Source organism: Oncorhynchus nerka, linkage group LG20 (assembly GCF_034236695.1).
Source record: "Oncorhynchus nerka isolate Pitt River linkage group LG20, Oner_Uvic_2.0, whole genome shotgun sequence".
Lineage (NCBI taxonomy): Eukaryota > Metazoa > Chordata > Actinopteri > Salmoniformes > Salmonidae > Oncorhynchus > Oncorhynchus nerka.
In genome coordinates this window covers 75,859,997-75,881,292 of record NC_088415.1, presented here as the reverse complement: position 1 = coordinate 75,881,292, position 21,296 = coordinate 75,859,997, and the positions used below count along the sequence as shown (strand labels likewise).

Below are 21,296 nucleotides of genomic sequence, written 5' to 3'. Positions count from 1 at the left end.
TGCCAAACAGTTCTATTTTGTGAACTTCACCAGTCCCTCCTGCAGCAAAGCACCTTCACAACATGATGCTGCCAAACAGTTCTATTTTGTGAACTTCACCAGTCCCTCCTGCAGCAAAGCACCTTCACAACATGATGCTGCCAAGCAGTTCTATTTTGTGAACTTCACCAGTCCCTCCTGCAGCAAAGCACCTTCACAACATGATGCTGCCAAACAGTTCTATTTTGTGAACTTCACCAGCCCCTCCTGCAGCAAAGCACCTTCACAACATGATGCTGCCAAACAGTTCTATTTTGTGAACTTCACCAGTCCCTCTTGCAGCAAAGCACCTTCACAACATGATGCTGCCAAGCAGTTCTATTTTGTGAACTTCACCAGTCCCTCCTGCAGCAAAGCACCTTCACAACATGATGCTGCCAAACAGTTCTATTTTGTGAACTTCACCAGTCCCTCTTGCAGCAAAGCACCTTCACAACATGATGCTGCCAAACAGTTCTATTTTTGTTTCATCAGACCAGAGGACATTTCTCCAAAAAGTATGATCTTTGTCCCCATGCGCAGTGGCAAACCGTAGTCTGGCTTTTTTATGGCGGTTTTGGAGCAGTGGCTTCTTCCTTGCTGAGCGGCCTTTCAGGTTATGTCAATATAGGACTTGTTTTACTGTGGATATAGATACTTTTGTACCTGTTTCCTCCAGCATCTTCACAAGGTATATTGCTGTTGTTCTGGGATCGATGTGCAATTTTCACACCAGAATACGTTCATCTCTAGGAGACAGAACACGTCTCCTTCCTGAGCGGTATGACGGCTGCGTTGTCCCATGGTGTTTATATTGCGTACTATTGTTTGTACAGATGAACGTGGTACCTTCAGGCATTTGGAAATTGCTCCCAAGGATGAACCAGACTTGTGGAGGTCTACGTTTTTTTTGAGGTCTTGGTTGATTTCTTTTGATTTTCCATTGATGTCAAGTAAAGAGGCACTGAGTTTGAAGATAGGCCTTGAAATACATCCACAGGTACACCTCCAATTGACTCAAATTATGTCAATTAGCCTATGAGAAGCTTCTAAAGCTATGACATAATTTTCAGGAATTTTCCAAGCTGTTTAAAGGCACAGTCAACTTAGTGTATGTAAACTTCTGACCCACTGGAATTGTTATATAGTGAATTCTAAGTGAAATAATCAGTCTGCAAACAATTGTTGGAAAAAATTACTTGTGTCATGCACAAAGTAGATGTCCTAACCGATTTGCCAAAACCATAGTTTGTTAACAAGAAATTTGTGGAGTAGTTGAAAAACTAGTTTTAATGACTCCAACCTAAGTGTAAACTTCCGACTTCAACTGTAGTTGCTCTATTGATGGTCTTAAACTGCAGTAATTTATGTCTGAGATTATATGAACATGACTGGGCATTCTAACGTAACATTCATTCGTCGTCATGAATTGCGTCTCCCAGGTCTTCCTCACATTTTAGCTTGACATGTTTTGTGTCATCGGGAAAAGCCTTTATCAATCCTCAACTTTAGAGGTTTGTCAGACTGTCTTACAATATTTTCAATCTTTTTGCTTGTCCAGTGTTTGCTGCACAGAGAAAATAGTGTTGTGTCTGCAAAAATTCACCCCATCTCAGTCAGACTGGTCTTCCCTGGCTGCCTGACCCCCGATGAGACCCCTGTCACCATCTGATCCTGCTCAGATGAGGCATAACAAATAATTACATTGGTGTACATTTATACATTGTATTATCCATGAATAGAATCAATGGTTCAACAATTGTTGATGTAACGTACAGCACGCATAAAGCATCTATTTCTGTCTTACAATCTCTCTCCACCAGGGGTAGCACTTCTCTCATCCTTTAAAAACAAGAAATGGACAGTGACGGGGGTAAGGGGGATACCTAGTCATTTTTTGCATCATCATTACATGCGATCATCATTCTCAATGCCTCTGTTTACTTCTAAGATCACTTTAGCACCGCCCTAAAAACCCGATTCAAATTAAACACAAACCTTCAAATAGGTATGTAATGACACATTATATAAACTCTTTATAGTGTTTTATTTACATTTTAGAGGCGATGAGGTGATAAGTTGGACAGATCGAGTGAAAAAAAGCCATTTTCACACACGACAACTCTCCTTCTCACTATCACACATTAGTTTCGCTTCCCCACCCGCCATTTTTAAAAAGACCCGATGGAGCTCATTGCCTGCTTGAATTATGCAGAAACGGGCAGCGTTTAGGTCATGTAATTGATTATGTTGGAAAGGCGAGAAATTGTGCTTTACAATGGTATTGACATTACAGTTGATCTGGAAGTATTATGTTTTTGGGGCGCTAAAATAAGGGCAATTGTACGGACCAAGGCGATGTACAAGGTTACGTGAGTTTACTTTACTAGCTCAGAACTAGGAATATTTTTTCTTCTTCTGCCAAACAGCAGTTACTTTGCCCGCTAGATTAGTCAACTAAAGAATGGCCATTTTCTGCTCTGCTGGCTTTTACAACTCAGAGAAAAAGCACAACACAGACAGCAGCTGCCTCTGTTCATCTCTCCCGAGCTGGTCCTATACTATACGCCAGCCTTTCAGAAGCTTTGCCTTCACACAGCCTGTCTGCAAGCTCTATGGTGACTGTACGGTCCTAAATCCACCGGAAAACAGCCTACCCAGAATGTGGGTTTCACGCCCTGACCATAGTAAGCTGTTTATTCTCTGTGTTGGTTGGGGCGTGATAGTGACGTGGGTGGGTCATCTAGGTGAATTTGTATGTCTATGGTGGCCTGATATGGTTCCCAATCAGAGGCATCTGTTTATCGTTGTCTCTGATTGGGGATCATATTTAGGTAGCCATTTCTCCATGGTTATTAGTGGGATCTTGTCTACATTTAGTTGCCTGAGTGCACACCAGCAGCTTCATGTTTCGTTTGTGCTTTATTGTTTTGTTTTTTGGGTGAGTTTCAGTTTATTAAAATATGTGGAACTCTACTCACGCTGCGCCTTGGTCTACTCATTACTACTAACGTGACAGAAGATCCCACCAACAAAGGACCAAGCAGTGTGCCCAGGAGGAGGAAGTATCCTGGACTTGGGAAGAGATCCTGGATGGGAAGGGATCCTGGACTTGGGAAGAAATCCTAGCGGACAGGATTGCCTTCCTTGGCGGGAGTCGCCTAGGAGCATGAGAGGACAGCAACGACGTCGGGGTGGAAGCTCACAGAAACCCCAATATTTTTTTGGGGGGAGCACATGGAGCCAGTCAGGGAGTCGAGTGAGGAGCTCGATGCAAGATTCCGGAGAGAGGTGCTGGCGTTGAGAACGCTGCAGAGCGGGCGTGCTGAGGTGCGTGTCATCAGCCCGGTGTCACCTGTACCGGTCCCACGCATCAGGTCTCCAGTGCGCCTCCACAGTCCAGTACGTCCTCTGCCTCCTCTCCGCACTCGCCCTGAAGTGCGTGTCATCAGCCCGGTGCCACCTGTACCAGTCCCACGCATCAGGTCTCCAGTGCGCCTCCACAGTCCAGTACGTCCTGTGCCTCCTCTCCGCACTTGCCCTGAGTTGCGTGTCATCAGCCCGGTCCCACGCATCGGGCCTCCAGTGCACCTCCACAGTCCAGAGCTTCCGGGAACAGTTCCCAGTCCAGAGCTTCCTGCAACGGTCCCCAGTCCGGAGGTTCCGGCGAAGGTCCGCAGTCCGGAACCTCCTGAGACCGTCTGCAGTCAGGAACCTCATGAGACGGTCCGCAGTCCGGGAACCTCCTGAGACCATCCGCAGTCCGGAACCTCCTGAGACGGTCCGCAGTCCGGAACCTCCTTAGACGGTCCGCAGTCCGGAACCTCCTGAGACGGTCCGCAGTCCGGAACCTCCTTAGATGGGCCGCAGTCCGGGAACCTCCTGAGACGGTCCACAGTCCGGAACCTCCTTAAACGGTCCGCAGTCCGGAACCTCCTGAGACGGTCCGCAGTCCGGAACCTCCTTAGACGGTCCGTAGTCCGGAACCTCCTGAGACGGTCCGCAGTCCGGAACCTCCTGAGACGGTCCCCAGTCCGGAACCTCCTGAGACGGTCCGCAGTCCGGAACTCTACTCACGCTGCGCCTTGGTCTACTCATTACGACAAACGTGACAGTGGGGGAGGGGGTCATGCACCCCTGGGTTTAAGTATAACTTTAGTATAACTGAAGCTTTAAGTGAGAGGTTTAATGCTTTAACAATTAATCATTTTTATCCCCCCAAACTTGTAATCATTATATAAATAAGCACATTTAATTTTGTCACAAAAAGTGTTTTGTTTGTTACATCCCTGTCAGTGAGCATTTCTCCTTTGCCAAGATAATCCATCCACCTGACATGTGTGGCTGATTAAACAGCATGATCATTACACAGGTCCACCTTGTGCTGGGGACAATAAAAGTCCACTCTAAAATGTGAAGTTTTGTCACACAACACAATACCACAAATGTCTCTTGTTGAGGGAGTGTCTAATTGGCATGCTGAGTGCAGGAATGTCCACCAGAGCCGTTGGCAGAGAATTGAATGTTCATTTCTCGGCCATAAGCCGCCTCCAATGTCGTTTTAGAGAATTTGGCAGTATGTCCAACCGGCCTCACAACCGCAGACCACGTGTATGGCGTTGTGTGGGCGAGCGGTTTGCGGATATTAACATTGTGGATAGAGTGCCCCATGGTGGGATTATGGGTTGGGCAGGCATAAACTATGGACAACGAACACAATTGGATTTTATCGCTTGGCAATTGAATGCACAAAAATACCGCAACAAGATCCTGAGGCCCATTTACTTTAGAGGTATTTGTAACCAACAGTTGCCTATCTTTATTCCCAGTCATTAAATCAATAGATTAGGGCCTAATGAATGTATTTCAATTGACTGGTTTCCTCATATGAACTGTAAAATCTTAGAAATTGTTGCATGTTGGTTTATGTTTTTGTTAAGTATAATTTGAGTAGAAGAGTAGGTAGCGACATAAGTAAATAAGTAAACAGTGATATGACTAAAGCGTTAACCAGTGTAATTTTAGTAAATAGACAGGTATTTACCTCGCCATGGTTGCAAGGTCTTGTCATTTTTTAAATTTTAGTTCCTTGCTGTAGAAGGAGCAGGCTGGCCACAGAAGGTGTCTCAGCTGCATTAGATCCTACTGCTTGACAACCTGCTGTCTGACAACAGAATTATACTCAGAGTAAGAAAAGAGGACAGTGTCAGATTGAGACAGAGGGAAAGAGGTAGACCTACAATGCTGATTATCTCTCTGTCAGTTCAGTTGTCAGTGGTGTTGAGCCATGTCTCAGGTGACTCTCTCTCATGGCGCCCAGAAACGGGTATGGCTGCATACTCTGTGATAGCATAGGCTGCTGTTCCCCTCTCTCTGCCCCTAGCTCTATGGTAGTGCTCTGTAGTGGTGCTCTATGGTAGTCCTCTGTAGTGGTGCTCTATGGTAGTGCTCTGTAGTGGTGCTCTATGGTAGTGCTCTGTAGTGGTGCCCTGTGGTAGTGCTCTGTAGTGGTGCCCTGTGGTAGTGCTCTGTAGTGGTGATCTGTGGAAGTGCCCTGTAGTGGTGCTCTGTGGTAGTGCTCTGTGGTAGTGCTCTGTAGTGTGCTCTGTGGTAGTGCTCTGTAGTGGTGCTCTGTGGTGTGCTCTGTGGTAGTGCTCTGTAGTGGTGCTCTGTGGTAGTGCTCTGTAGTGGTGCTCAGTGGTAGTGCTCTGTAGTGGTGCCCTGTGGTAGTGCTCTGTAGTGGTGCTCTGTGGTAGTGCTCTGTAGTGGTGCCCTGTGGTAGTGCTCTGTAGTGGTGCCCTGTGGTAGTGCTCTGTAGTGGTGCTCTGTGGTAGTGCCCTGTAGTGGTGCTCTGTGGTAGTGCTCTGTAGTAGTGCCCTGTAGTGGTGCTCTGTGGTAGTGCTCTATGGTAGTGCTCTGTAGTGGTGCTCTGTGGTAGTGCCCTGTAGTGGTGCTCTGTGGTAGTGCTCTGTGGTAGTGCTCTGTAGTGGTGCTCTGTGGTAGTGCTCTGTAGTGGTGCCCTGTGGTAGTGCTCTGTAGTGGTGCTCTGTGGTAGTGCCCTGTAGTGGTGCTCTGTGGTAGTGCTCTGTAGTAGTGCCCTGTAGTGGTGCTCTGTGGTAGTGCTCTATGGTAGTGCTCTGTAGTGGTGCTCTGTGGTAGTGCCCTGTAGTGGTGCTCTGTGGTAGTGCTCTGTGGTAGTGCTCTGTGGTAGTGCTCTGTAGTGGTGCTCTGTGGTAGTGCTCTGTAGTGGTGCCCTGTGGTAGTGCTATGTAGTGGTGCTCTGTGGTAGTGCTCTGTAGTAGTGCTCTGTGGTAGTGCTCTGTGGTAGTGCTCTGTACTGGTGCTCTGTGGTAGTGCTCTGTGATAGTGCTCTGTGATAGTGCTCTGTGATAGTGCTCTGTAGTGGTGCTCTGTGGTAGTGCTCTGTAGTGGTGGTCTGTGATAGTGCTCTGTAGTGGTGCTCTGTGGTAGTGCTCTGTAGTGGTGCTCTGTAGTGGTGCTCTGTGGTAGTGCTCTGTAGTGGTGCTCTGTAGTGGTGCTCTGTGGTAGTGCTTTGTAGTGGTGCTCTGTGATAGTGCTCTGTGGTAGTGCTCTGTAGTGGTGCTCTGTGATGGTGCTCTGTGTTAGTGCTCTGTAGTGGTGCTCTGTGATAGTGCTCTGTAGTGGTGCTCTGTGGTAGTGCTCTGTAGTGGTGTTCTGTGGTAGTGCTCTGTAGTAGTGCTCTGTAGTGGTGCTCTGTGGTAGTGCTCTGTAGTGGTGCTCTGTGGTAGTGCTCTGTAGTGGTGCTCTGTGATAGTGCTCTGTGGTAGTGCTCTGTAGTGGTGCTCTGTGATAGTGCTCTGTGATAGTGCTCTGTGGTAGTGCTCTGTAGTGGTGCTCTGTAGTGGTGCTCTGTGGTAGTGCTCTGTAGTGGTGCTCTGTGATAGTGCTCTGTGATAGTGCTCTGTGATAGTGCTCTGTAGAGGTGCTCTGTGATAGTGCTCTGTAGTGGTGCTCTGTGATAGTGCTCTGTAGTGGTGCTCTGTGGTAGTGCTCTGTAGTGGTGCTCTGTGGTAGAGGTCTTCATGGGTCCAAAAAGTTGGATCTGTTCCGTAATGGACCTGGGGCTTTCCTACCTGGACCAGATATGCATAAATACATGTTTTAAATATAGAGACCCGCGAGAGGGAGAGAGGTGCCGTTCCAGCAGGCAAGGAGGGGCCGTACTGTGAGTGAGTGACACGGGGAGGAGGGAGTGAGATGGTATAGTAGACTAATCGCTGCTATAGCTAGGTTATTTATCATCAAATACTATTTACCTAGTACCTGTCTTGGACTGCATCAAACCGGGAGAAGCTAGTTAAGCTAGCTAACTAGGCTAACTGAGGCTGCAGTGCATGTGCTTTCTCATGCTACAGTTACAAATAACAACAACTCCATTCAGAATATTAAGTAGCAGCCTGCCTGTTGGCTCCTGGTAGTTGTAGCCTCCATTAACTAACCATCTTCCATTGATTAGATATCTCCTCATTTTTGCCACACACTGAGCGAGGCTCTATGACCGTAGCCTATTGCCGCTTTGATGACTCATGATTGGCAAACAACAAGCTACACGCGCCACGCTCCACTCTCGTGAAAAGCAAGAGGAGCAGCATAAATTATCAAATATCTCTTTCTTTATACACTGCAGCAGTCTCGTTCTGATCTGTATGGTCCCTTCCGGACAAGTCTGTTAAAATTACACATACCCGAGACCTGTGACAATCCGATCAGATCACACCTGTGACATTATTTAGAATTCTGGATCCGGACCCGCTCGAGTCCCAGATCGGGTCTATACTCTGTGGTGGTGCTCTGAGTGGGCATCAACAGGCATGGAATAAAATGCTAAACTCTCATATCCTTCCTGTCTGCATGCTGTCAGGGATGATGCCAATTAATCTACACTGGAGTGTGTCCCAAATGGCACCTAGGGCTCTGGTCAAAAGTAGTGCACTAGGGATTTGCGATGCAACCCACTGTGTACTGCAAAGTGAAAAGGGAAAATGAAGTGTGAACCATCTTTTATTGAAATTGATTGATTACATATAAAATGAATGGATTAAGGTTCATGGATTTACCGTATTGTGTACTTGAATCTATTTAAAAACAGTTTTGCTCTACAGAAAAGAGACTTATGTTGGTACCTTTATTTTACCTTTATTTAACCAGGCAAGTCAGTTAAGAACAAATTCTTATTTTCAATAACAGCCTAGGAACAGTGGGTTAACTGCCTGTTCAGGGGCAGAACGACAGATTTGTACCTTGTCAGCTCGGGGATTTGATCTTGCAACCTTCCGGTTACTAGTCCAACGCTCTAACCTACCCTGCCACCTGGTCCATGGTGCAGAACTGCAGGGTTTTGTTTCTGTCAGAGGATTGCCTGACCCCCTTTCGCTAATTGTGTTCAAGTGACCTCTGCCTCTGAATACCTACTGGTTCTAATTTCTGAATGTGTTGAAACGTCTCTCAGTGTAATACTATGGGTCTGTGTCCGAAATGGGACCCTATTCCCTATTTAGTGCACTACTTTTGACCTAAGCCCTGTTAGCCCTGGTCAAAAGTAGTCCAATATACAGTGAATAGGATGCCATTTCAGACACAACCTGGGTTTCTGTTGCATAAGTGTGCTAAATTGACGGAATGGCTGTGTTTTATGCAAGACTAATCCACACTGTCAGCCCATTTAGAGTTGCCCCACGTCTCAGCGAGCTAACGAAAATTATAACCAAAAGGGCCTCTCTCAGCTCTGGCACACCCCTCCGGGTCAGTTGGCCTACAGCCAGCCCAGCATGCTCTCTGTCTGGGTTGCCGCCAGGTCATATCCCTCTGCTGCTGACTAACACCTCAGACCTCTTCACCAGTAGCCATTTGTTGTATTCAAACAAGATGATAAGAAAAAACAATGAATAAACGACACAAGCCAGAAAGCATATTTTTCCTTTTAACACCCCTCATAGCAACTCCTTTGCAGCTTGTCATTGACTGTTCAGTTCTGTGGTATATTGTTCTGTAATCTACTGGCTGGGTCTGGGTCTGCCTGTGCACTACTTTTAACCAGGGCCCAATAGTGCACTATATAGGGTGCTGTTTGGGCCACTGTAGGAGTTAGAGGATCTCCCTGCATTCCTGGCAATTCTTTATTCAGAATTGACCAAAAAAGGCTATTCAAGGTACTCCATTTCAGTACAAGGCTAACTTCGAGGGACTTTTCTCACTCTTGAGTATGAAGTTGGCCTAGCTTTGTGGTTTGAGTTTATTCTAATCAATTATTTAAGGTAGTACCAATAGTCCTGTTGTTTGAGCATGAAACCCCCATTTCCTGGTGCTGTTGAGGTGTTGTTGTTGTGGAGCTGTTGTTGTTGAGCTGTTGTTGAGGTGTTGTTGTTGAGGTGTTGTGGAGGTGTTGTTGTTGAGCTGTTGTTGAGGTGTTATTGAGCTGTTGTTGTTGAGCTGTTGTTGATGTGTTGTTGTTGTGGTGTTGCTGTTGAGGTGTTGTTGCTGTGGTGGTGTTGTTATGTTGTTGAGGTGTTGTTGTTGTTGAGGTGTTGTTGTTGAGCTGTTGTTGATGTGTTGTTGTTGAGGTGCTGTTGCCTCTGGAAAAGTAACTCTGTGAGGGCTAGAGTAGCGTTCAATGGTATCAACTGTATATTTTGACACATTGCAGACATTATCATGGAGACTTCATTATGATACACAGTCCAAATGAATGGTAGCTATAGTGGCTTGTTAGTATCCTTCAGTACCTTTTTCTCCATCAGGGTAATTTACCATACTATAGCATATGTATAGCATATGAGTGTAACTATTTGTTTGATGTGAGACATGAACGCCCATCCGTAGCTCATATACAGAGAGGCAAAAAAGTATTTAGTCAGCCACCAATTGTGCAAGTTCTCCCACTTAAAAAGATGAGAGAGGCCTGTAATTTTCATCATAGGTACACTTCAACTATGACAGACAAAATGAGGGGAACAAATCCAGAAAATCACATTGTAGAATTTTTTATGAATTTGTTTGCAAATTATGGTGGAAAATAAGTATTTGGTCAATTACAAAAGTTTATCTCAATACTTTGTTATATAGCCTTTGTTGGCAATGACAGAACGTTTTCTGTAAGTCTTCACAAGGTTTTCACACACTGTTGCTGGTATTTTGGCCCATTCCTCCATGCAGATCTCCTCTAGAGCAGTGATGTTTTGGGGCTGTTGCTGGGCAACACGGACTTTCAACTCCCTCCAAAGGTTTTCTATGGGGTTGAGATCTGGAGACTGGCTAGGCCACTCCATGACCTTGAAATGCTTCTTACGAAGCCACTCCTTCGTTTGCCTGGGTGGTGTGTTTGGGATCATTGTCATACTGAAAGACCCAGCCACGTTTCATCTTCAATGCCCTTGCTGATGGAAGGAGGTTTTCACTCAAAATCTCACGATACATGGTCCCATTCATTCTTTCCTTTACACGGATCAGTCGTCCTGGTCCTTTTGCAGAAAAACAGCCCCAAAGCATGAAGTTTCCACCCCCATGCTTCACAGTAGGTATGGTGTTCTTTGGATGCAACTCAGCATTCTTTGTCCTCCAAACACAATGAGTTGAGTTTTTACCAAAAAGTTATATTTTGGTTTCATCTGACCATATGACATTCTCCCAATCTTCTTCTGGATCATCCAAATGCTCTCTAGCAAACTTCAGACGGGCCTGGACATGTACTGGCTTAAGCAGGGGGACACATCTGGCACTGCAGGATTTGAGTCCCTGGCGGCGTAGTGTGTTACTGATGGTAGGCTTTGTTACTTTGGTCCTAGCTCTCTGCAGGTCATTCACTAGGTCCCCCCGTGTGGTTCTGGGATTTTTGCTCACCGTTCTTGTGATCATTTTGACCCCACAGGGTGAGATCTTGCGTGGAGCCCCAGATCGAGGGAGATTATCAGTGGTCTTGTATGTCTTCCATTTCCTAATAATTGCTCCCACAGTTGATTTCTTCAAACCAAGCTGCTTACCTATTGCAGATTCATTCTTCCCAGCCTGGTGCAGGTCTACAATTTTGTTTCTGGTGTCCTTTGACAGCTCTTTGGTCTTGGCCATAGTGGAGTTTGGAGTGTGACTGTTTGAGGTTGTGGACAGGTGTCTTTTATACTGATAACAAGTTCAAACAGGTGACATTAATACAGGTAACGAGTGGAGGACAGAAGAGCCTCTTAAAGAAGAAGTTACAGGTCTGTGAGAGCCAGAAATCTTGCTTGTTTGTAGGTGACCAAATACTTATTTTCCACCATAATTTGCAAATAAATTCATTAAAAATCCTACAATGTGATTTTCTGGATTTTTTTTCTCATTTTGTCTGTCATAGTTGAAGTGTACCTATGATGAAAATTACAGGCCTCTCTCATCTTTTTAAGTGGGAGAACTTGCACAATTGGTGGCTGACTAAATACTTTTTTGCCCCACTGTACCCAGGTTGTGATGTAGATAATGCCCTGAATCACAAAGCATGAATCATTCTTCAATGTCTCTGTGAGAGTGAAGAGAAACAAACAACAATTTATATATGAGTACTAGAGGGGACAGCAGATAACACAAACAACACACAGGGCTCTGGTCAAAAGTAGTGCACTATGGAATAGGGAATAGGCTGTCATTCGTTACGCATCCTATGGCGCTTCACTGTTAAGGCAGCTCACTCTTTCATTTCCTATAGCCTATGTGACTGTGTCCTCTGTGTTTTTCAGAAAAGCTATTAATTAGTATTTTAATTATATTATTATTATTGATCACCGTCGGCAGGTAAGAGCCAATTTATGCTTGATCCGAAAATGTGGTCGGAGGCTCCGTGTTGAGGGTGTGACGCAATTGCGAAGCCTCCGGAGGCATGCAGAGGCCAAATTGAGCTTCATACCTCACTACCGTGTGTCTCTCAAAATGTGTAACAATGCAGAGGGCTCCGTATAGCTCCACATTGACATGATTGGTTGATGGTAGGTGAGGGCAGGAGGTCCTGTATAAACACAGACTCATCTCCTTGACAACTTCCTTCACAACAGCTCTATATGTATGACACATATAGCCTCCTGTCTGTCTATGGAGTCCATCTGAACTGTACTGTGCTGGTTTGGATATTTTCTTTTCACATTGTCCTTTCCAGAACGCTTCCAGCAACTATCGTGGATGTGTAATCAGGCCAGCCCAGTACAGTTCTGCTTGGTTTGGCTCGGTTTGGCCCTATTGTGTGAATTAGGCATGTGGCTATGTTCTGTCTGATGCCATATACTGGCTGGATGAGTTAACAATGAGGCCAATGCATGGATGAGAGAGAAACTTTGGGTATAAATGTAACCTTTGAAATGATGTCATCTCACCCCTACATTTTGGCTGTCAGTTGTAAGTGTGTTTGTCTACAATGAAATGTTTTCATATTCAACAAGAGGGTGTTTTTCTCTCTCTTTCAAAACATTTGTGTTGCAACCTGAGGAACTCTACACATCTGATCCGACAGGTTAATATTTAGGTTGTGTCTCAAATAGCACCCTATTCCCTGTACCGGGGCCCTAAAGTGAAGGGAATAGGGTGTTATATTCAGTAACTGACAGAGTGATTGTCTTTGTTTTCTCAGAGCTGAACATGGAGTACAACCCCTCTGACCATCCTCGGGCCAGCACAATATTCCTCAGCAAATCTCAGACGGATGGTGAGTGGCTCTCAATCAATCAATAAAAAATTACGAATCTTTGATGTCACTCAATGGGTGCATTTAACTTGGACATACTGGTAGGCCCTGTACTCCACGTTCAGGACTTTAGCTTAAACCAGGATTGCGTCCCAAATGGCACTCTATTCAAATGGCACTCTATTCCCTACATAGTGCACTAGTTTTGACCAGAGCCCTATGGACCCTGGTCAAAAATAGTGCACTATATAGGGAACAGGGTGCCATTGGGGACGTATCAGGGTTTCTTCCTGAGCATGTGACCTGACCAAGAAAACACACAGGTTTATCAGGGAAAACTCATGGATACTGGCAATACAGTATAACCTCTGTATTATGTTATAAAGTAGGATATTCCCAGATCACAAGACTGCTTCCAGTGAACACAGCCAGCTCAGCTCTGTGTGGTAATGTATGCCTTGCCCTGGGGTGTTTCCCTAGAAGTACTACAGTATCTACAGCCTCTGGGATTCTCATCCTATCACACTGTTTTTCACTGATAAATCTTTCCATTTTACTAGGAAGGATTTTAGAACAACACAGTGATTCTAGGAACTTTGAGTCATGCTTAGCTATGTTATACTGTAACAAGAGAGTATTAGCATAGCAGGTTAAGTGACACAATTGTCCAGGATAGAAGCTACATTTGATACATACTATTGTATTAAAGTGAGAGCCAGTGATAGTTGTGTTTGAGTTGAACCGGTAAATTAAGTAGATGGCTTTTGGTTTGTTTTTCAGTGGAGTTGTCCAGCAAAAGTGGTGAGTAGTGTATGTGTACAGTAATACTGAGTGCTTCTGTTTCCCCCTAGCTGTGGAGTAATGTCTGCCTCTAATACTCTCTGTTCATAACCAGTCACCAGCCCTAACCATAATGAATCATCTCTGAAGTGTGATATTAACCACGTTGTCCTCTTTGTGCATTTGGATACGCTTCTCGCTGTACAGTATGTTGCAAATAACGCATGTAGGGTCCATAGAAACATTGCTGTTTCAGTGCAGAATGTCTTTCTGAACATGCTGAAACTCTCATCTACCATTGTGCTTTGTTCTATTGCTTACGCAATCTCTAGGACAGTGGTATTGTAACTTTTTCAGCGGGAACCACATTTCTTTCACCAGAATTTCTGGGGACCCCATTTTTTGGGCCACGAATTTCTCGCAAACCCACCCCATCCCAAATCTAATGACAAAACCTTCAAATCTGTACATTTCGATTTTTACATCAACAAATAACCTTCAACTCATTACATTTTCATCTCTTATCAACCAATAAATACATTTACTCAATAACATTTTATTTTTCAAAATGTATCTTTCTCAAAAACATTTGTATATTGTCCCATAAAATAACCTGTACTCTTAATTTTTTTGTAAAAACAAAATATCAAGATTTTGGCGACCCCACTGCAGTTCGTGACCCCGACATTGAATACCGCTGCTCTAGGACAATGCTGATAACAAAGGATAAAAGCCTTTCTCAATCTTTCTCTTCTTATCTCTGTTTAGTGCGTGAAAAAAGAAAGAGTCTCTTCATCAATCATGTGAGTATTAAATACGTATTAAGTATAGATTCAGGCTAATATATTATTTCCTTATATTGGACAGTTAGTCTTTGTAACGGATTCATAATAATGTATGAATTGCCCATGGTAATTCTTTACATTGTTTTACAAGTTAACACACATTGACGAGTCAAAGGTAAGGTACAACATTATTTATGTGTGTCCTCCATGGATCCATTTCATTGCTACTCATGTGACATCATGTTCAATTCATATAGTTAGGGCTGACTTGCATCATTCATGGTAACGTGTTAGGGGTGAAGGACCCTCTGCATTATTGACAATGATTAGCAATCTTTAAATAGTGAATACACAATTATGTCTTAATGCGTCTGTCCATCGCATGCTACATTTGAGGAGGTAGCCTCAGTAGAAACCTTCTTTAATGTATCAATATGCCCTCTAGTAACAACATGCCCTCGACTAATGGTCAGCTTCTATAATTGCAGCAATGTAGAGATGTGTATTTGTAATTCCATTTCATTATTCTAGCATGGATCAACTAGAAGAAAACACAGCTCCTGTTCCACCATCTTCCTGGATGACAACACAGTCAGTCAGCCCAATCTTAAATTCACCATTAAATGGTGAGTGTATGTCCCAGGTCCGTTTACATGGGTTGACCTATGGGACAGACGGAAAGTACTGGTTGTGACAAATGCTTTAACAGCTACCCTTCTTTCTTTACAGTGTATCTCTTGCAATATATTACCATATCAAGAATAGGTAAGAATACTCTTATCACTGTGAGCAAGCAATGCCTTGAATGGAGAGTTTGTTTAGCTAGTGTAACAATCCAGTAAAACATTTGACCTTTGAGCGTTCCTGAATGACCTGTTTCAGGGACACAGATGGAGGAATGCGGCAAGACATTTTTGACGAGAAGCTTCACCCTCTCTCGGTAACAGCCAATGCAATCAGTTCCTGTATTCATATTGACCCACTATGTGTGTGTGTGTGTGTATGCCTTTATGTATGAATCTATACATTTAGTTTTATACAGTGACCATGTTCGTATTGCCTTCATGTTCTTCTACTCTCTCAGAAATCTGAAGTGCCGTCTGACTATGACAAACACGACCCCGAGCAGAAACAGATCTACCGCTTCGTCCGGACGCTGTTCAGCGCCGCTCAGCTCACTGCAGAATGTGCCATTGTTACACTGGTAAAGGAGGGGGACTGGTTGACTCCATTGTTTGCGTCCCAAATGGCACCTGACCCTATACCCTACATAGTGCACTACTTTTGACCAGGTAGCTTACCAATGGGACACTTGTTTCATCAGAGGTGTCATAAATTAGACCTATATATTTTTTGAAAAGTTCATTCTCAACTCGTCTGACACCTTCTCAGACAGGGCAGACAGAACTCTCCACCAAGGTATTCTCTCCCCTTTATGTTTGATCAACTGGTGTCTTGTTGGTTACTGCCTGTCTGTCTATCCTTGGTCAGACACGGGCTTGGAGTGTTCCTGTCTCAGGCTGATCATCATGTCAGTCAGTCTGTCAGAGGCTGTTAACTAGCCTGTGGTTGCTTCCCAAATGTCACCCTTTTCCCTATTTAGTGCACTTCTTTTGACCAAGGCCTATATAGGGAATTGGGATGCAGGCCAATTCTGTCAGAAGAAGCCTCCTAACTAGCCTGTGTCTGTGGGCGGCTGGCAGCCAGTGTCAGAGCCAGTGATATTCACTGACATGAGCAGCAGTGGAGGAAAATTAGGCCAACCGCCAGGGGCCAAAGCCAGTTAGCCACTGTGTCCTCTACTGCACAAATGTACAGTAAAAGGCCTGGGTCTACTACTCTACTGCCAGAGGAACACACAGATGGTCTGCAACCAGAGCAGAGCTAACGTCAGCATCACAGAAGCATTCTCCACACACCAAGTGACATTTTGATGCATCAACGTTGTGGCCTTGTCTTCAATTTACACATATCCTTGTCTTCTCTCAGGAGGTCATCCTGAGAGGGCCCTGGGGGCTGAGGAGGAGTAGGGGGAGGAAGGGAGGATGGCCCCGGGGCTGAGGAGGAGTAGGGGGAGGAAGGGAGGATGGCCCTGGGGACTGAGGGGGCTGTGTGGGAGTAGGGGTGAGGGAGAGTGGGATGGATGAGGGATCGGGGGCTGTGTGTGATTAGCGGGGAGGGAGGAGGGATGGGCGTGCTGTGTGTGAATAGGGGGGAGCTGAGGGGGGCTATGTGGGAGTGAGGAGAGGGAGGGAGGGATAGGGGGCTGTATGGGAGTAGGGGTGAGGGATGGAGGAGGGATGGGGGGTGGTGTGCCTCGGGTGAGAAGAGGTGGGTTAAGAGGGATTTCACAAGAGGTTACTGTATGAATCAAGCTTCAGATACGGGTCAGATTTGTAATACGGCTCTGCGTGTTTCCCGCTCATTATCAGGAGATGAACATACTATTTAGGCAATACGGTGTTATATGGGAAGCAGCCAATATCACAAAGTTAGTTGCCTCAATTACCTCATGACTTTAGTATTCATTTTCCCACTGTGTTTTTCAGGTGTACGTTGAGAGGCTGCTGACGTATGCAGAGATAGACATTGGCCCAGAGAACTGGAAGCGTATGGTACTGGGAGCCATTCTGCTGGCCTCTAAGGTCTGGGATGACCAGGCTGTTTGGAACGTAGACTACTGCCAGATCCTCAAAGACATCACCGTGGAGGACATGTAAGAAGGAAATCAATCAGGGACTCTTCTGCTTGGCTAATTTCAGCTGCCCTGTTTTGCTGCTCACATTTAGTGTGTACACAGTGTTTCTGGAAAGCTCAGACTTTACTGACTTACTGTAGGTCTGACACTGGACCACATTGTGAAATCAAAACCATGTACTGTACATTCAACAATTCGTTTCTACACGGATGTTTTGGATATGTGCCCCTAATATGTTGGTGTCGATCTCTAGGACAGTGAGCTGAGTGCCATCAATTGTTGTGAAAAACATATATTCTCAATTTTTTCTCAACAGGAACGAGCTGGAGCGTCAGTTTCTGGAGCTTTTGCAGTTCAACATCAACGTTCCATCAAGTGTTTATGCCAAGTATTACTTTGACCTGCGCTCACTGTCAGAGACCAACAACCTGAGCTTCCCTCTGGAGCCCCTGAGCCGGGACAAAGCCCAGAGACTAGAGGTGAGCCACTGCTCAATTTACCTGTTTATCAATAACTATATTTATTTAGAAAGCCCTTTTTACATTAGCAGCTGTCACAAGGTGATTTTACAGTAGCCTGGCCAAGACCTCAAGAGAAGCAGAGGCTATGCAGTAGAGTGTAGGCTGGGTTACTATAGAGCACTTTGTGTCAACGGCTGATCTGAAAATGGCTTGTGTTGATGGCAGCTGATCCTCTGAATAGTCTTGGTTTAACACTTTAACTACATCTTTTAGTCTATGCCTGAAGGGCAGTAACAATTTTGTTCAAGCGAGTTTGTTTATCGATTCATCATGTTTGTTGCTCCTGCAGGCGATCTCAAGGTTATGTGACGACAAGTACAAGGCTGCCAGGAGAGCTGCCAAGAAGCGCTCAGCGAGCGTGGACAATCTGGTCGGGGTGCGATGGGTCCCTGCCATCCTTTCCTAACAACCAGGAACATAGACCACACCTGAGACTGGGCCTGAGACTGGGCCTGAGACTGGGCCTGAGGCTGGGCCTGAGACTGGGCCTGAGGCTGGGATAGAGGCCAGCATGGTAAAATTCCCAGGTTTTCCAGAATACCTGATTGGAGGATTCCAGATTTCCTGCTGATTCCGGGAATCATCCAATCTGGATTCCTGGGGAATTTTGGAAAAGTTACCCGAATTCTGCAACCCGAACCTGGATAGACAGACCGACCTTGTCACAGATAGATGCCTTCACAGTGCCTCCGCTCCTGTAACACAGGGAAGAGCTCTCTATAGGACTGGTAGTTCACTGACTGTTAAGAGTAAGAAAAATGAAAGCTTCTTTGTGATACAACATAAAGATGACTGTTAAGAGATCTCATGACATCACAGTTTTCTGTGGACAGAAGCAGCCAGGTGACCATCAAGACCATCAGAAGTAGCCAGCCAACCATCACTGTGGAAACATTAGCTTTATGCGTTGTAGCAGCAAACCAACAGAGAAGTTGTCAGAAAACAACATTTCAGTGTCATTTGACCTCTTTTCCTGGGTCGTACCAAACGAAAGAAAAAGGACTGAAACGGTTGGATGACCTGAACTTGTCCATTAAGAAACGGTTTGCGTTGAAAAGGTTTTGCTATGGCGTGCACTAATGAATACGATCATGGGTCCTAGACTGTCCAAGCTGGCGTGGCACGACAGACAGTTGGTTGCCTTTGGAGATGGTTCTGTTACTTTTGGTGAAAGGGTTTATATTCATTTTGTGTTCATAAGGTTGTTTTCACTGCCTACTGCTATAGCCGACCAAACTCAAGTACCTGCAGACATCATTTGATCAGGTAAAACAGCATTCTAGCTGTGCAGGCGTTTCTACTGGAGATCTACATTCAAATTCCAGAAACATTTAGTTCTTAATGAACACATTTATTTTGTTCATGTTCAAACAAGTTGACCATATTACTTTACTACCCACTGGGCAAAAACTGGTTGAATCAAACATGGTTTCCACGTAATTTCAACAAAACAATTCAATGTGATGACGATGAATCAACATGGTTTCCACGTAATTTCAACAAAACAATTCAATGTGATGACGATGAATCAACATGGTTTCCACGTAATTTCAACAAAACAATTCAATGTGATGACGATGAATCAACATGGTTTCCACGTAATTTCAACAAAACAATTCAATGTGATGACGATGAATCAACATGGTTTCCACGTAATTTCAACAAAACAATTCAATGTGATGACGATGAATCAACATGGTTTCCACGTAATTTCAACAAAACAATTCAATGTGATGATGTTGAATCAATGTGGAAAACTGATTGGATTCGAAAAAAGTATTTTTTTCACTGAACTTTTAACCTAAACTTTTTATGTAAATAAGAAATAGACGTTGAACTGACGTCTGTGCCCAGTGGGTACCTTTCCACTAGTATATCTCCCTAGTTACTGTACATCCCAATACTCAGAGTGTTATATTCAGATCTGCAGCTAAATTCACCAATGATTTACTACATGGCCAAATGTATGTGGACACCCCTTCAAATTCGTGGATTCGGCTATTTCAGACACATCTCTTGATGACAGGTGTATAGAATTGAGCAAACAGACAAACATTGGCAGTAGAATGGCCTTACTGAAAAGCTCAGTGACTTTCAATGTGGCACCGTCATAAGAAGCCACCTTTCCAACAATTCAGTTCGTCAAATTTCTGCCCTGTTAGAGCTTCCTTGGTCAACTTTAAGTGCTGTTATTGTGAAGTGGAAACATCAAGGAGCAACAGCGGCTCATCCACAAAGTGGTAGGCCACACAACCTCACAGAAAGGGACCGCTGAGTGCTGAAGCGCGTAACGCGTAAGAATCGTCTGTCCTCAGTTGTAACATTCACTACTGATTTCCAAACTGCCCCTGGAAGAACGTCAGCACAAGAACTCGTCGGGAGCTTCATGAAATGGGTTTCCATGGCCGAGCAGCCGCAAACAAGCCTAAGATCACCATGCGCAATGCCAAGTGTCGGCTGGAGTGGTGTAAAGCTCACCGCCATTGGACTCTGGAGCAGTGGAAATGTGTTCTCCTGAGGAATTAATCACATCACCATCTGGCAGTCCAACGGGCGAATCTGGGTTTGGCGAATGCCAGGAGAACACTACCTGCCCGAATGCATAGTGCCAACTCTTAAGTTTGGTGGAGGAGGAATAATGGTCTTTGGCTGTTTTTCATGGTTCGGGCTAGGCCCCTTAGTTCCAGTAAAGGGAAATATTAACGCTACAGCATACAATGACATTCTAGACGATTCTGTGCTTCTAACTTTGTGGCAACAGTTTGGGGAAGGTCCTTTCCTGTTTCAGAATAACAATGCTCCCGTGTACAAAGCGAGGTCCATACAGAAATGGTTTGTCGAGATCAGTGTGGAAGAACTTGACTGGCTTGCACAGAGCCCTGACCTCAACCTCATCGAACACCTTTGGGATGAATTGGAACGCCGACTGAGAGCCAGGCCTATTCAAGAATAGTGGAGGCTGTTATAGCAGCAAATCGTGCACCAACATTAATGCCCATGATTAATATGTGTCCACATACCTTTGGCCATGTAGTGTAAATGTGAGTGATTTAGCTACTGTGAATGTGTCATCCACAGGATTCAAAGTAGGTTATATTGACAAGAAGGTGACCAATGAAAGGATAGAAATGGGTTATCATACTTGATACACCGTGTGAAGCATGACTTGTGTTTTTTGTTTTAGAACTCGATGTTTTAAGCTACAATGTTTCTTTATTTGTTTAAGAACAAAAACCTGAACACTGAGCCAACTTCTATATAACATAGCTCCTCCAAACGTTATACAGTTTGATTTTGTCTAATAAATATATTAATATTGTTATATTCATGATCAACTTTTATTTGTGTTTTTTTCATTTGTCAAGAAGACCCTACTGACAACTGAAGCACTACAATTGTATGAATTATTTAGAAAATAAACTGTACAGTGTATAATCAAGTATTAAAGTGATGATGCGATCATTAACTTCATTTTGAAATATTTATATGAAGGCTTTGATCCATGTTTGTAATAAAAGAAAATGTCTTTTGATTTTGATTCATTTATTTTTGGGTGAAAACTATTGGTACAGTTTAGAAATCCAAGAGGACAACACATGAAAGTGTAAAATACACTTATTTCCAAAGCGTTTGTCTGACTGCTGTATTAGTTTATGTTTATATGTGGAGAACTTGTTAGATCACGTGTGTATGCTAATCATTAAATCCCCCTATTAGCAGTCTATTTGTAGCCAATGTGGAATTGCGAGCTAGTTGGCTGTGTGCTAGAAGAGGGACAGAAGCCATACTGTTACATATCCAACATGTAGCAG

General features: G+C 44.4%; 1 protein-coding gene across 3 annotated transcripts in view; it reads left to right on the top strand.

Moving 5' to 3' along the window:
- Window positions 1–21,016, top strand: part of LOC115103142 (cyclin-Y-like) — a 39,210-nt gene extending 18,194 nt beyond the window's left edge. For 2 of the 3 annotated variants that reach the window (XM_029623842.2, XM_065005786.1), the window contains 10 exons: window positions 12,647–12,721; window positions 13,481–13,501; window positions 14,249–14,283; window positions 14,797–14,891; window positions 14,995–15,030; window positions 15,148–15,205; window positions 15,350–15,469; window positions 16,815–16,981; window positions 17,280–17,442; window positions 17,774–21,016. In XM_029623842.2, the coding sequence (XP_029479702.1) occupies window positions 12,647–12,721; window positions 13,481–13,501; window positions 14,249–14,283; window positions 14,797–14,891; window positions 14,995–15,030; window positions 15,148–15,205; window positions 15,350–15,469; window positions 16,815–16,981; window positions 17,280–17,442; window positions 17,774–17,890 (887 nt within the window). In that variant the 3' untranslated portion in view covers window positions 17,891–21,016. The remainder of the gene's footprint in view (window positions 1–12,646; window positions 12,722–13,480; window positions 13,502–14,248; window positions 14,284–14,796; window positions 14,892–14,994; window positions 15,031–15,147; window positions 15,206–15,349; window positions 15,470–16,814; window positions 16,982–17,279; window positions 17,443–17,773) is intronic. The other variant, XM_029623843.2, reaches the window with a different exon arrangement.
- Window positions 21,017–21,296: the final 280 nt, after the last annotated feature.